The 15,271-nt window shown below is 39.9% G+C and overlaps 2 protein-coding genes across 4 annotated transcripts in view; one reads left to right on the forward strand and one right to left on the reverse strand.

The window, feature by feature from the left end:
- dennd1b (DENN/MADD domain containing 1B) overlaps nucleotides 1-5,900 on the forward strand; it is a 136,633-nt gene extending 130,733 nt beyond the window's left edge. For both annotated transcript variants that reach the window (XM_077534356.1, XM_077534357.1), the window contains one exon: nucleotides 448-5,900. In XM_077534356.1, the coding sequence (XP_077390482.1) occupies nucleotides 448-1,140 (693 nt within the window). In that variant the 3' untranslated portion in view covers nucleotides 1,141-5,900. The remainder of the gene's footprint in view (nucleotides 1-447) is intronic.
- Nucleotides 5,901-7,341: 1,441 nt separating this feature from the next.
- Nucleotides 7,342-15,271, reverse strand: part of crb1 (crumbs cell polarity complex component 1) — a 28,989-nt gene continuing 21,059 nt past the window's right edge. The window contains exons 9-10 of one of the 2 annotated variants that reach the window (XM_077534549.1): nucleotides 9,703-9,991; nucleotides 7,744-7,887 (exon numbers count right to left, since the gene is read on the reverse strand). In XM_077534549.1, the coding sequence (XP_077390675.1) occupies nucleotides 9,752-9,991 (240 nt within the window). In that variant the 3' untranslated portion in view covers nucleotides 7,744-7,887; nucleotides 9,703-9,751. Of the gene's footprint in view, nucleotides 7,888-9,702; nucleotides 9,992-15,271 lie in introns of both variants that reach the window. The other variant, XM_077534548.1, reaches the window with a different exon arrangement.

Here is a 15,271-nt window from a genome sequence, read left to right on the forward strand (position 1 = left end):
TGGAATGCAGCCCAATTGGTGTACACTATAGCGGATGTAAAGTCGACACACCCCTGTTCAAATGGCAGGTTTTGGAGATGTAAAAAAAAAAAATGAATGCAAAAATCATAATATATATATATATATATATATATATATAAAAGAATACAAACATAGTGCAGTATAAATCAAACATAAATATGACACACTACTGGTAATGCAAACACACATATGGCAAGGATTAATATTCTATTAAATTCTTTAATTAAATGCATTGCATATATATATATATATATATATATATATAGTTATTATTTTTTTTTTTTATTAATTGTCAAATTAAGCGGTAGTCTATTTTTTTTTTGTTCCTACCAAAAATCGTCATCAGCCTAAAAAGCAATATCGGTTGGGCCCAAGAGTATTGTTGTCATAACATTTGCTAATTCCTCTGTGTCCGTTAATTTTCAGAGTAAGTTGAATGCCGCCGCTGACTGTCCACCCTCCGAGGGACGTGCTTGTGACGGAGGCGGAGATCCGGGGGGCTGGAACATGGGTCAGGACGACAGCGCGGTCCACGGGAAGCACCTCCCACCGTCCCCACGCAGACAGCCCACCAAGAGCAGCCTGAAGAAACCTGTAATACCCGAGCAGCCCCGCCCACCTCCCGCCAGACAAGCAGCGGACCGCTTCTCCTATTCGCCGTCGACGTCTCACCGCATCCCGCCTACAACGCCATCCCCGACCTCGTCTCACGCGTCTTCGGTTCCGAGCTACTCCCCGACGCCGGCGGCCCGCGCCCGCACCATTTCGGAGCCCCATGCGAGCGCCGAGCCCCCTCCCGCCCACAATCCGACGGGCTCCACCGGCATCTTGAGGAGGAAAGTGCTCTCCAAGGAGACGGTGAAGAACTACAAGGAGAAGTCCGTGCAGAGGCAAGCGAGCAAGGAGAGCAGGGCCCGGAACAGCAATTGCGTGCAGGTACCCTGGGAGAAGGACCGCACGGAGGCACTGCCGAGTCTGAGTCACGTGAAGGTCGATCGAGGCCTCCTGGAGGAGATCGAGTCCATGTGCTGCGTCGGGCCGGTTCTTCAAAGCGGCCTGCAGCTCTCGCAGGTTCACTGCAACAACAGTCACCACAGCAAAGCCACAGAGCACTCGTAACCGGACGCTGTTGGCGCGCTGGAAGTCTGCGGCAAGTCGCCACGGCAACAGCAGGAAGACTTGCTGGAGGTGGAGCCTGTGGGAACAAAACAGGAAGAACTGGTGGACGGTAACGAGATCTTATCCAGGGACTCATTTCTTTAAGTCAAAACATCGGCAATACACTTGACAGGTGCGTCTCAAAATACAATGTTGTGGAAAATTTCAGTAGTTTCACATATATCGATTGACTTCACACTGTGAAGTATTTAATTTCGTTTTTAGAATGTTGAAGGTTATAGCTTACAAAATTCAAATATATTTGTTGTTTGCCATTCACAAATTGGCCGAATTTGCAACTAATCCCCATTGAGTCACCAAAAAGCTCACCTAAACATGTTTTTATGCTTTAGCCAAAGCAATAAAACATAACTTGGCCACCATCTTGTGGCATCTTAGTACAAAATGACTATGTTGAAGAGAGTTGGGGAGTTTCATATTGTGCTGAGCTGCCATTTTGTGGCATCAATTGGCAATTTTGCACAATTGAAATGAATTGGCATTTTCATATGTCTATCATATGAGTTTTACTTTGTGAATTGAACTACTGAGGAAAAAAAAAAACTCAATCAAGTTCTAATTGATTGAGATGCACCTGTATAAGGACAAAAGTATTGGGACACCATTATGTCTAGTGGAAGGAAATATGTTGATAGTCCCATCTAAGTTCTCCATGTGAGTTATTGAAACAATGTCTTTCTACAAAGTGTTCTTGTGTTTGTAGAACACCCCAAAGGTGTTTCCAATCAAATTCTGCCACCATCAAGCTCATCCCAGGCATGCTGGAACAGAAAACAGATTAATGTAACAATTTGGAAGTGTGTCCCAAGACTTTGGTCCATATAATCTGCAAATTGCACATTTTTGTTTTTGTTTTGAGCAACACGAACAAACATGTCACCAGGAAGGAGAACTTTTCACATTCCACAACTGACGATGCCCGGTCCCATCGTCACGTGGGCGGTCGTCACATTTCACTGGAGCAAAAGAACGTTTGCACTTTCGGATGGTTCTGGCTGATCTCTTATACTCTGCTGCCACCTGATGAGGATTTCAAGGAATATCAACAAAATGAAAATGGCGGTTCCTCATTACGACACTGTGGACAAGCGTTTCCTTCACCATGCCTTACGTGGACATGTCATTTGTTTGTCTGCGCAGTCTCGTCGGCCGAGACGTCAACGGTACGTTCGCCGTCTTTCTGTGGATGGATGGAAATGTTTTTGAAAACGTTTTCCCGTTTGTCCCATCTGTTGTCGGTTGCACCCTGCTGCTTGTTATCCTTTTGTCCATCTTGTGTTGTCGTCTCTCCCTTTTGAAAGCCGTTTGAGTATTTCTTCCATATTCATGTACGAGTATGCTTATAGTCTTCACTAGTAAGACAATTCAGTACTAGTGGAACAACTCTGATGCACTGGTAAGGTTTTTTCTGAAATTTCTGCATACTAGTAGAACGAGATTGATATAGTAGGCGGACAAATGCATGTTACTAATGTGGCAAAACTGTACACTCGTTGAAATCTCCACGCTATTAATACAACCAGGGAAGTACTAGATGTGAACTTTTTGAATTGTATTATATCACTTACAGCGCGCAGTTGGCAAATAGTGTGCAGTTTTACCTCACTAGTAACTGTCCTGCTCGTATGTCAAGGACAATTCAGTGCACTAGTAGAATAGTGACATTTGCCCCCATCCACCACTGCCTATGACAATTTATAGCATTCAAACATGACAACACACATTACTAGAAAAGGTTTGATATACTAGTAGGACAACTACATGTTACTAGTGTGGCAAAACTGCAAACTAGTTGAAATCTCCATGCTACTAATACGACCAGTTAAGTACTAGATGTGAACTGGTTGAATTCTATTATATCACTAACAGCACACAGTTGACAAATAGCGTGCAGTTTTGCCTCATGAGTAACTGTCCTACTAGTATGTCAAGGACAATTCAGTGCACTAGTAGAACAACTCGGATGCACTGGTAAGGTTTTTCGCATCACTGTGTGACATTTCTGCACACTAGTATAACAAGTTTGATATACTAGTAGGACAACTACATGTTACTAGTGTGGCAAAACTGCAAACTAGTTGAAATCTCCATGTTACTAGTACAACCAGTGAAGTACTAGATAATAACTGGTTGAATTGTATTATATCACTAACAGCACACAGTTGACAAATAGCGTGCAGTTTTGCTTCACTAGTAACTGTCCTACTAGTATGTCAATTCAGTGCACTAGTAGAATAGTGACATTTGCCCCCATCCACTACTGCCTACGACAATTTATAGCATTCAAGCATGACCACACACATTACTAGTGTGGCAAAACGTTACTTGTTGATAGTTGCATGCGACTAACACTACTTGCCAAGCGGGCCGGTAGATTGCACTAGTAGCACACAGTTGTCAACTAGTGTACAGTTTTGCCTCACTAGTATAATGTATCGATTTTTTTTTTCAGACCTATACCAGTACAAATGCTCAACTTTTGTAGCCAATAATACCAGGTACCAATACTACTAGTATTTTTAATAAAAAGTAAAAAAAATTATATGAAATTAATGGCAATTTTGTATTCATCTACTTTTTATTTCCTGACTGTAAAATAGCCACGAGTATCAGTCACCGTTGCAAGTACTGATACCTCAAAATGAGTCGTGGTATCAGCCCGATACGATCCCTAGCATCATAAAGCAAAACTATTGGTGGGACCTTTTAGTGCTACCAGTAGGGTTTGGGAGGCTACTAGTGCACAACACATGCCCACACATTTGGCCTAGTTGTGCTACTAGTGCTACCATAGTAAGCCAAAAGTGGCACTAGCAGTGGAAAAAGCATGCCCGGTAAGGAAGTTGTACAACTAGTGTGCTGAATTTTCTTATTGTGAGGATATAAAGTATACTAGTACATGAAGGATGAGATCTGGTTCCAACGGTTTTCCATATCTCCGAGCTTCCAGTCACACACTGATGATAGCGTGTTGGATTGTACTGTCAGACGAAACGCTGCGTGCCGAGGTTTGACACCCAAACAGAAAAAAACAAAACAAACAACAACAACAAAAAAATGTTTCCCCTGTGCTGGGTTTGGTGCTCTTCCCGTTCTTGTTGTGATTTCGAGCAGACGCCAGCCAGCCTGGCACTTTAAGCGGCCGTCGTCAGATCGCCGCCGCTGGAACGTTCACGTTTTCCCCAGAAAGTGTCTGCCGAGCATTGAAACGAGCAGACGTCGGTAGTCATAAGTCCAAAAAAAAAAAAAAAAAAAGGAAAGTCCGCAAGCAACTCTGCGGCGGTCCGACTCATTGACACACGTGAAAACACGTACTCGTGACTATGCAAACGTTTCCAACTCAAAATGTAATACTTTGACTACTTGAACAAAAACATAACAATCAAGCTAGTTTGTAATGGGAATAAGCCACGTGTGTGTGCGTGTTTGCGTGCTCAACAGTGTGTTGTGCCTTACAAGATACAAGTTTACCTGCTACAGTATTAACCAGACTGGTAGGCGTATGCAATGTCGAACTGATCATGTGGTCCGTTGATTGTTTCATGAGTGAAAGTAGTTGTGACCAAATGACCTGAAGTGAACTCAGGTGATATTTCACACAGGAGGAACCTCCTGACATTTAATTTGCTTTTATGTATTTTTTATTTATTTTTTGTCATGTTAGTTAGATAGATTTTTTTAGTTATTTTATTAATTAATTACTTATTTAAACTAATTTTTCTTTTTTTCTTTTTTTTTCAAACTTAGGTCAAAACTTAAAAAAAAACGGCATTTAAAACGCTTTCTCAGAGGTCTTCATTTCATAATGAAAAACTGATAAATATCAAATATTTTCAGCTGGCTAGACATGTATTTTTCTTGAGTATATTTTACATAAATAATATATAATTGGTGTTGTATGTTGTAAATGACACCCGATTTGAATGTGTTCATTAAATATTTTTTAAAATTAAAAAAGAGACATTAATATAAAATATATAACCCACAATCCGGTACTCCCTCTTGTTTCTGCACGCATGTTCAGTACTTGGATGTAACGTCCGTTTGGACTTGGCTCTTATTCGTTTGACGGATGTCATTCATTCATAATTATTGGTATTTATCTCAGTATTTAGCACGTCGTCAGTCCAAAAAAGAAAAAAGAATGATGCAAATATGTTGTTTCTGCCTTGCATTGAATTGCGTTGTATTTAACATCATCTGCCTTGCAGGAGAAGATTTTTTTTTTATTTTTTTTTTACATTTATTGGCTTGTGTAAATAAACCAGAGACGAAATACGTGAGCGAATAACTACTGCTGTGAGTAACATGAGAAATGATGTTTACACTAATGCTGTACAATGATGATGATTTCAAAAATGTGGCCGAAGAGCAACCTCTTGGTGCTTGTTGCTATTCTGCCAGCGGACGAGTGTGCTAACGTAGCGTTAATGAATGCAAGACAGACACATTTCATAATGTATTTCAACATCACCTTCCATATGCCAAAAATATTCTAAAATGCAACATTGTGTAGTAGCAGTGCAGACGTCAATCGGTTCTTGTTTTGGTTTTTGTAACAATTCCGTTTTCTGGTACGTTTTGATTCCGTGCACACTTGCGTGTTCTCGTTGTGGAGAAAACAACCGAGGTCAGTCGATGGTACAACTGCACATCTTGTATGCACTGTGAACTGAAAATAAATATTCTTTCATGCAGCATACATGTCTGATCTCGCTTATTAACAGCTGTTGAAGTATGGTTGGTGTTTGGGCAAGGGTGAATCGTTTGCGGGTTGAGCATTACATTCTTGGAATCACTACGTCATATAGAAACAAAATGTGCACCAAATGAAAGACCAAAGTCTCAGGTATATATTTTGTATTCATGTTATTTTCATATTTTGTTTCAGTGCCGAGTTACAACCAATCAAATAGAGTGTATGTGTGACATGTCCCTCAATTGGGTAAGTTGTCAACGCTGGGTTTTGCAACGAACAAAACAAGGACAAAATTATTGCTGTTGACGTTTTTTCAGGAACTGTTTAGTATTGATCTTGAAAAACAAACAAAGCAGTTGAACAAATGTTAACAAAATATAACATGCACGATTAGCGGTGGCCACATTCGATCCTCGGGAGCTTCAATCCAGCCTGTTTTCCGTGTTTCTCTCCACTAACACACCTGTTTCATGATCAGGATCGTTATCAGGCTTTTGCAAAGCTTGCTGATGAGCTGATCATTAGATTCAGCTGCGCTGAAGGAGGGAGACATGGAAAACAGGCTGGATTGCGGCTCTCGAGGACCGGACTTGGCCACCACTGCGCTTGATTAACTCATTCACTCCCAGCCATTTTCACAGAAGCAATCCCGTTCGCTCACGGCTGTTTTACTGCATTTTGACTGATTTTGCAAGGCCCACAGAATATTGTGTTCTATTGCTATAAAACCATGGAAGATATCATAAGAAAGATTAAAAGCTCTTCTTTCATCAGAAAAAAGTATATTTCTATCTGTTTCCGTTTTGCAGCAATTAGCATTAGAAGAGAACTAAGTTTCATCAGTTTTCACAAAGTAATTGAGCTTTTTTCCAACATGGCCCTGGTTGATCTCCTTTGCTCTGCTGCCACCTGCTGGCCGTTTGTGTAATAACTACCATTTCTTCAACGGTTCTTTGCTGTTGAGACATCACATCACCTCCCACTAAATGTCCATTTTTAGAACTAATCTTTAAAAAACACATTTTTATTATTTCTCTTTTGACTCAGCATGAGACTTGGCATTGTATTACGGTATTATTATTATCGGTATAGCGTGTGCGTAACTTTTCATCAGAATAATCACCAATGTCAAAGTCATGCCCTCGATGGACGTTTTTTTTTTTTTTTTTTTCTTTCTTTTCTTTTCAACGGGCATCATTAGCCACGAACAGAGTTAACCGCACTGTTAAAAAGATAGTGGCAGTGCGCTAACTTTACCAGCAAGTTAACAGCCGGTTAAAGTTAACAGAGTTTTGAACAACAAGATAACGGTCAGTTAAATCTACTTGACTTGTGGTTAAAGATATAACCGAGTTTTGAACAACTGGGCCCTGGTCTCCAATACTACTTTTGTATGGTGTCCAAATTCCATATTTTTTTTAAATGTTGAAATGTAGACAACATTCCAAATGTTTTTTGATTGCTAGTATTGTTTTATTAAGATGGCACAAAAGGAATGTACAGGAAATTGTCAAAAATGGCACCTAATTAGACATCTATGGAATAAATTAACATACACCATCATTTGATATTTACATAGACACAAGTATGTGTACAACATATTTGGCGCGCATTGCTGCATCTGCCCTACAAATATAGATGAATCACATAACCTGCATCCAAACAAGATGGATGAACGACGTCGCCAAAGCGCTCTTCCGCTTTTGCAGCATGCGCGTATCCAAATGCGCAGGCCTCATTCCCAGGTCATCGTCAGTGTTGCCAACGGCTCATATGAGCCTCTCCATGGGCGGAGGCTGGCTGATGCTCCACATCTCCACCCGAGATCCGTCCTTCTCCTGCCGGCTGGGGCTGTAGGTGCCGCGGGTGGCGCGGCGGTTCAGCGCCACCACCAGGCCGGCCGAAGTCGGGATGAGAACCAGCAGCAGGACGACGGACACCAGACTGACGGCAAGGAGCAGGTTAGAGGTCACGCCTTCGGAGGTCAACTGGCGATGAGAGGTGAGCGAGTTAGCGTTTTGATTTATCGCGTATTTTTCCACAATGCAGAGATTTGCCTTTGAGTATTGTTGTGTGTGTTGGTGCTGTGTGAAAATTTATTGTAACATGATACTTAGCAAAAGCAACTGATTTGTTTCACACTTTTGATTTGGTCGAAAAAGAACAATAAATAAAGTCATTATTTCATGTAGACTAAAATGTGAAATATACATCAGAATATTCAGATAATATTGGGTTTAAAACTTTTAAAAGGGGGATAAAGAAGGAACTTTATATTCAGAATTCCTGGACATTTATTCATTTTGAGTGAGTTATTGTTTATTTATTTTGTGTGCTAATTGAGCTTATTTTTGCTCATTTCTTAGTTCTGATGGCGTTGGTGGGATGTTTTTTTTAACATGTAAAAGCCATTGCCAACAATCTCATGATACGATACGTATCACGGTACAGCGGTCACAATGTGATACGTATCGCGATACATATGTATCCCAATACATGATCTTCAAGGGGATGCGTATCCCGATATTTTACATTAATTTACTTGTATTTTATTAAATCATTCATATGTATACCTAATTGATATGTTTATTATGCTGGATGGTTAAAAAACATAAAATTGTTAGCAGCTTTTCTGGTTTACGTTGGTCTAAATGTACACGCACTGCAGAGCAAGGAGCAGCTTTCACAGACACACCGGGAAAATTTATGAATAAGCATTAGCCGATATGAGCAAAAATATCAAAGTATTAAAATTACAGCTCTAAAATATGCTTATTTGAAATATTTCAGGAAATAAAAACAGCATTTTTTCATGTTACGCATTCTATTTTGTTTTTAAACAAAATATCGGAAAATTGGTACATTAAGAAACATGTAACACGTTAAGTAAATAAATGTTGATATTCCTCCTCTGTTTTAATTTTTCTTAGCAAGACATGTCAATCACTGGTGAGCTACTTTTAAAAAAGATTTCACACGTACACTTTTTTTTTTTAACTACGTACAATGGAAACTAAGGCACTAATGTCTCTCTTCGTCAACGACCCACAATTTTATATTGCCGTATCGATTTTTTGAGCACACCCATAATGTGGACAACTCTTTGACCGCCAAAAATGTTTAATAATAATTCGTAAAATCACGATGTATACCACCATAAACGTTAAATGATGTCAACTACATTTTTTTTTATTTTTTTTTTAATCAATGGGCAATTCACCATCTAAGTGCAGCGCGCGTTGCCTGGTCAATGAGTTGTGGAATCAAAAACACTATGGCCATCAGATGGCAGCATTGTATCTTTTCTCAATGGGCTGCCGGTGTATGAAAATACAATGAAACATGACGAAATCTGATGAAATGTTTTCAAGGATGACATAAATGATCAATGACTTTGTCATATTAATGTTTTTGTGTGGCAGTAAAAGTAAATGTGGCAGTTGAGCCTTGATTGAATTCAAAGGGAGTGTAGTATACAGGTACATGCTGTTATAAAAGTTAGCATGTTGGCATTAGCTGACTTTTGTTGGTCAAATTACATGATTTGCTTGAAGATTTTAGTTTTTATACATAAAATGTTTAATTCTCTTTTGTTTGTATGTCAGTTTTAAGCGTCAACTTGGAGTAACATAGAGTGGAGTACATTGAGTAACAGCAGCACCCATTTTCGAGAACAACTGAGAGAACTGTACTAGTAAGAACCGTCTTTTTTTCTTCAATTCTTGACAGTGAGACAGACTGAGACAACAAACAAGGTTCCACTGTCAAAAACAAAATAAATGCATTGTTTGTGTTACCCGCACCTCACTCACTCACGCTAACAAAATCAAACGCCGTCTTCCACCATCTTGGCTACACCAGGCGCTCCACGCGTGCCGCCAAAGTGCTGATGGAAGCGCTCCCCGCCTCGGCGGGAGGGCAGCAGCCCGCCGAAGCTTCCAGTCGCCTGAGACTCAAACCTCCCCCCGTCTGCCGCCTCTCTCGCAGTTTGCTGACGGCCAGAGCCAGCGCTATCGCCAGCGCTATCGCCAGGCCCACCAGACACGGCGCCAGCACGGCAGCCAGCCGAGAGCCGTATGGAGCGCGAGCCGTCTGGGGAGGATCACACACAGACACGCGGTCACACACGAGGCGGCCTGATGAAGCCATCGGCGTTCACTCTGCAAACACCCCCAGAGGTATGCCACAAAAGTACACGCCTTGTTTGGAGGCAAAAGCTTTTTAATGCCGCCTCTTTGTAACCGCTTGTAAAATTGTTCCTTCCAGTAACAACACACAAACAGCTTCAAGGTCAGCCAGTGGTGGGAAGTAAAAAAGTACAATTACTTTTTAACTTAGGGTTCTAAGCAAAATTACCTTGTTACTTTGCTAGCTTAAACAGCATTGACGTAATGTGATTTTTCTTCTCAGTATAGCCACAACATAAAATAACCATAAATCAGGGATACGATTATGGAAAAAATAATAATCACGATTATTGTGGCATCAATTGACATCACAATTACTCAAACAATTATTTATTTTTTGGTACAAAACAAGAAAATGTTTAAGCATTTAAAAATATAATGATCAAATTAAAAAAAATAGAAACATATATATACATAATAAAAATAACATAATTAATTAATTAATTAATTAAAAATAGAAACGCTATAATTGTAAGTTCCTTTTGGACCAAAAAGAATATATATCAATAACTTAATCAGCATTAAAAAAAAATCAACCAAATGACTCCTTGTATCTCAAAAAAATCATAAATGAAGTCACTCATATTCCAAGGCACAAACGTAATAGACAGTATTGATTTATTGATTTATTTACTTGCCCTATTTCAAATCATGTACTTTTTTCTGTTGTAGAAGTACAGAACATTTGAATGAGTACTTCCACTCAGTACTTTTGCCAGCTCTGCTTCCACCCAAAGCACTCGACACCAGATTTCAGTTGTCAATCAGAAGAAATCAAAGCAAGCCATGCAGTCAGGCTGATTGTTAACGCTCATTATGTGACACACTGGCTTACATCAGAAGTTGCAGCCGGTGTTGTGCTCGTAACACTCCGAGTGGCAGCTGTAACTATCATAAAAGCTTATCAACCGGTCACTCGGCAATCGCCGTGGAAACACAATTAGAAAACACAAGAGTTAGCTCCTGCGGCTATGACACTTTTCTCTCCTCTCCATACAGGTTCTTTGGGAAAGTGCTTACCTGTCACTGCGGCACAGTTTGCTGTCAGAGTGAGTGTGAAACAAGCAAGCCGCCGCAACAGCCGGCAGCCAGGACCCGCCATCACTCACCCGCTGCCATACGCGCACATGCGCGCCACAGAGATGTCTAACTAACCAGTCTCTGAGGTACGTGGCGAGGCCACCTCGAAGCCTCGAAGCAGAGGCGGCAGCAGCAATGCCTCCCTGCTGTCAGCACTATCAACCTGCTCTGCGTGTGCATGTGTGTGCGCGCACATCAGATAAGGTGCCCTCATATGTTTCCGTGAAGCAGACCAAACTTCTGTGAAAGCCACCAGCTCTCTGCTGAAGCTGCACTTCAGTGCCAGATGCTGCTTTTTCGCAAGCAAAGCACATTTCTGCCTCCTCTGAAAGGATGGCCACATTAGTGCAACCAGGGCCCCAATCCTGCCTAACTGCTCCGCCTAGGTCTGTCCAGATGACATAATAGAAATGTAAAAATAGGGTTTGGACAAAGTAGGGCCGGGGGGACACATATGGCCTGCTGTGTCCTTTATTTTGTCCCACCGAGCATTTACATGATCAAGTGTATTGTAATATTTGTTGCGTTCATTTAGCTAAATTGGTTAAAGGCAGAGGTGCCAATTCCAGGTCCAGAAAGTAAAAATCCTGCCACTGTTTGGCTTTCGCCTCAGGTGCTAGTTAGCTAGCTCCCTAGCTAACTCCCATGGTGCTTGGTAGCTAGCTAGCTAGCATCCATGGTGTTCGTTTATCTGCTAGGGAGCGAGCTAGCTAGCACCCGTGGTGCGTGCACCTGTTGGGAGCTAGCTAGCTAGCACAAGGGGCTAAAACTGTAGCAAAGTTTTTACTTTCTGGACCTGGATTTGCCACCTCTGGTTAAAGAGTAAGTCAACCATAAACATTTTTTGACAATATATTCTATGTGACCTCACTAGTTGACGTTGAGATTGAGTTATGAAGCAAAATCCAGCCATTTTTATCCATCTCAAGGCGGAGGCCATTTTGCCACTTGCTCCCGACTGAAGATGACATCACAGTTGCTCAGGCAACGACCAACCTGTGTTTTGAAGCTGAGCTGTGATTGGTTGTTACCTGAGACTTGAGCAACTGTGATGTCATTTTCACTCGACAGCAAGTGGCAAAATGGCCGCCTTCTGATATTGATAAAAAATGCTGGATTTTACTTCATAACTCAATCTCAACTCAATAACTTAACTCATTCACTCCCAAGACATGTTTGCTGTTTTACTGGATTTTGACTGATTTTGAAAGGCCCATAAAATATTGTGTCCTATTGCTATAAAAACATGGAACCTACCGAAAGAAAGATTAGAGTCTCATCTTTTATCAGGAAAAAAAAAATTCTGTTTCCATTTTGCATCAATTAGTATTAGAATATGGCTAAGTTTAATCATTATTCACAAATCTGTTTAAAACAGTGGGGAAAAGAGGTTGCATCAAAGCCAAAACACATAAATACATCTTTGGGAGCATGGTAATATTTAAAATAGAACATATTTATACGTTTTGGGGACTAAATGTGTTACTCAGTAAGTAATGTTCCAATAACGCAATATTAACCAGAATAACATATTTAGACTAGTGGGACTGCATAGAACATATTATTGTCATTTTTCTTCCCGATTCAATTTTTTTCTTCACAATACGTTGAATGTGCCCCCACTTGTCTTATTAATATTGAGTTTGTGGAATATGAATTAAGCAGAAAAAGCCACCTGTTTCATCCATCTCAGGGGGAAGCCATTTTGTCACTTGCTGTCAACTAAAAATGACATCATAGTTGCTCGGGGCTCAAGTAACAACTAATCAAGGCTCACCTGTTTCCTGGGTTTAGTCATGTGATGTTTGCAAGCTGAGCAAGAAGTTAAATACTACTGTTCATTATAAAAACATGATCAAAACATAATCAAATAGAATGTAAAGAATTAAACACGTTTGTGCATCATTATAAATTCATCTGGCTCCTTCTTTAGTGCACAACTTGGCCACAAGAGGGCACTATAATAAAGAAACACAAATGAAGAAGAGCTTCACAACTACTCTGACTCACTCAGTTGCAGTAATATTAGTCAGAAATAAATGTTTGATGCACTTTGACAGACATGACGTGCTTAAAGCATTATAACACCGCTACTACATAGTTGCTATTAATTTGCCAACTTTGGCATTTTGTATTGTTAGCAGTAAGCTGATGTGGTTGTTTCAAATACATAATGTGTAATATTTTTGTGACTAAAAGTTTCTCATGTTTGCGCTGCGTGTTTGAGTAGGAGCTTTCATTAGTTTGGGATACAATCGCTCTACATCTTGTTAAAGGAGATTACGTGTCTATTTATGGCATCATTGATCTGATTACAGAACACACACAGATGATCATAAGGTGAAAATGGGAAGAAAAAAAAGAATGATGAAAAGAGAACACACGACAAAGCAAACTAATAAGGAAATTTTTTTATTATTATTATGATTATTAGTAATAGTAGACAACACCAAAACCAGAGAGTGATGTTAGGACAGAGGAGACTGACAAAAGAAAACACACACGAGTATTGAGTCGTGTTATCAAATAAACAAAAACACATAAAAATGAGGGAGAAAAGTGACAATTGAGGCTATGAAAGGTTGACTAGCAGCCCAGTGAATATATGCTGGTTCCATCTAAGCAAAGCTGAAGTGAATTAGTGTTTAAAATGAAATGCCTCCGACGGAAACGTTTGCAGACCCCCCCCCCCCCCCCCCCCCCAAAAAAAAGAAGAAAAGAGCAAAACAAGACATTGTGCAGCTGTCAGTCAATCATTGACTGATGCAAATCCACATCAACAACAAAGTGAGACGTCATGTTGTCGCCTCACACTTCTCACTGCCTTTAGAAGTAAAACACGTCTTTACACCTACGCCGCTTGGAGCGCCCCGAAATTCCAATACAAAAGACTGACAGGATATCCGAACTGGAAAAAAACATTCCAACAGTACACTCCAACCTCCAGCAGAGGTTATGTTTGCTTTGGAGCATTTCCTTGGGTGACATGTCGACATTTTGGGATGTCTAAGTCATCTGTTTGTTTGTTGTTGTTGTTTTTAATAACCCAAAATTCCAGAAAGCTTCCAAAAATGTCCCCCTTTTTCCCCCCAGTATATTCATTCACATTCATTGCTGTAAATTGCAATTAGTTCTTAGGGTTTCATATGAACAGTTTTCATGGATGTTAATAGTTTTAACCTGATGTATGTAAAAGTGTCTGAAACTGCATTGTGATATTTTGGCTCTGTCATCAACAAGATGACACTGACTTACAATCACTATGACACAAAGCGTGTTGCTCAGGAGCTCTGGCAACGTGTTAGTTTCCAAAATATTTAATAAGCGAAACAATTCATGTGTGAACGAAAAAAAATAAATATCGCATTAAAAGCTGTCTGATGTCTGAAGCATTATCTTGACGCTTAAAGTGGAAGTCAAACCCAACATTTTCTTGACAATGACATGTTCATTAGCTCTATTCTGACCCGTTTTCATCCATCTCAGGGGGCGGCCATTTTGAAACTTGCTGTCGACTGAAACTGACATCACAGTTGCCCAGGGCCAAGGTTATTTTAGTTAACTAAAACTAATGAAAAAACTAAAAAAAAACTATTTCGTTAACAAAATAAAATAAAAACAAAAATGCTTTTTAAAAAACAACTAACTACAACTTACTATAATAATGGAAAAAATGCCCTTTGTTTCAGTCTCTGGTAATTAATTTAATGCATGAGCCTTTTGGGATGATTTTATATAATGTTTTAAGTAGATTTATTTTGATGTTAACCGGAATAAGGATGTTTGAAAGTGTGTCACACAGAAGTGACGCCATCTAGCAGCAGCCAATAGAAAAGCACATTCAGATGACGTCGCTCCCATGGTGGTTTTTGAATATTGCGCACAAATAATACACTTAATTTAAATTTAAAAAAACAACTAAAGCTAATACCAAAACTAAGCATTTATTAAATAACTAAAACTAATCAAAACTAACAGAACCACCATGAAAGCTAATTAAAACTAACTAAATTTAAAAAACAAAACAAAACTCAAGGCAAAATAAAAACTAGCTAAAATGAAAAATTCCAAGACCATAATAACCCTGCTCAGGGCTCAGGTAATG

The sequence above is a fragment of the Festucalex cinctus genome, chromosome 10 (assembly GCF_051991245.1).
Source record: "Festucalex cinctus isolate MCC-2025b chromosome 10, RoL_Fcin_1.0, whole genome shotgun sequence".
NCBI classification, from domain to species: Eukaryota; Metazoa; Chordata; class Actinopteri; order Syngnathiformes; family Syngnathidae; genus Festucalex; species Festucalex cinctus.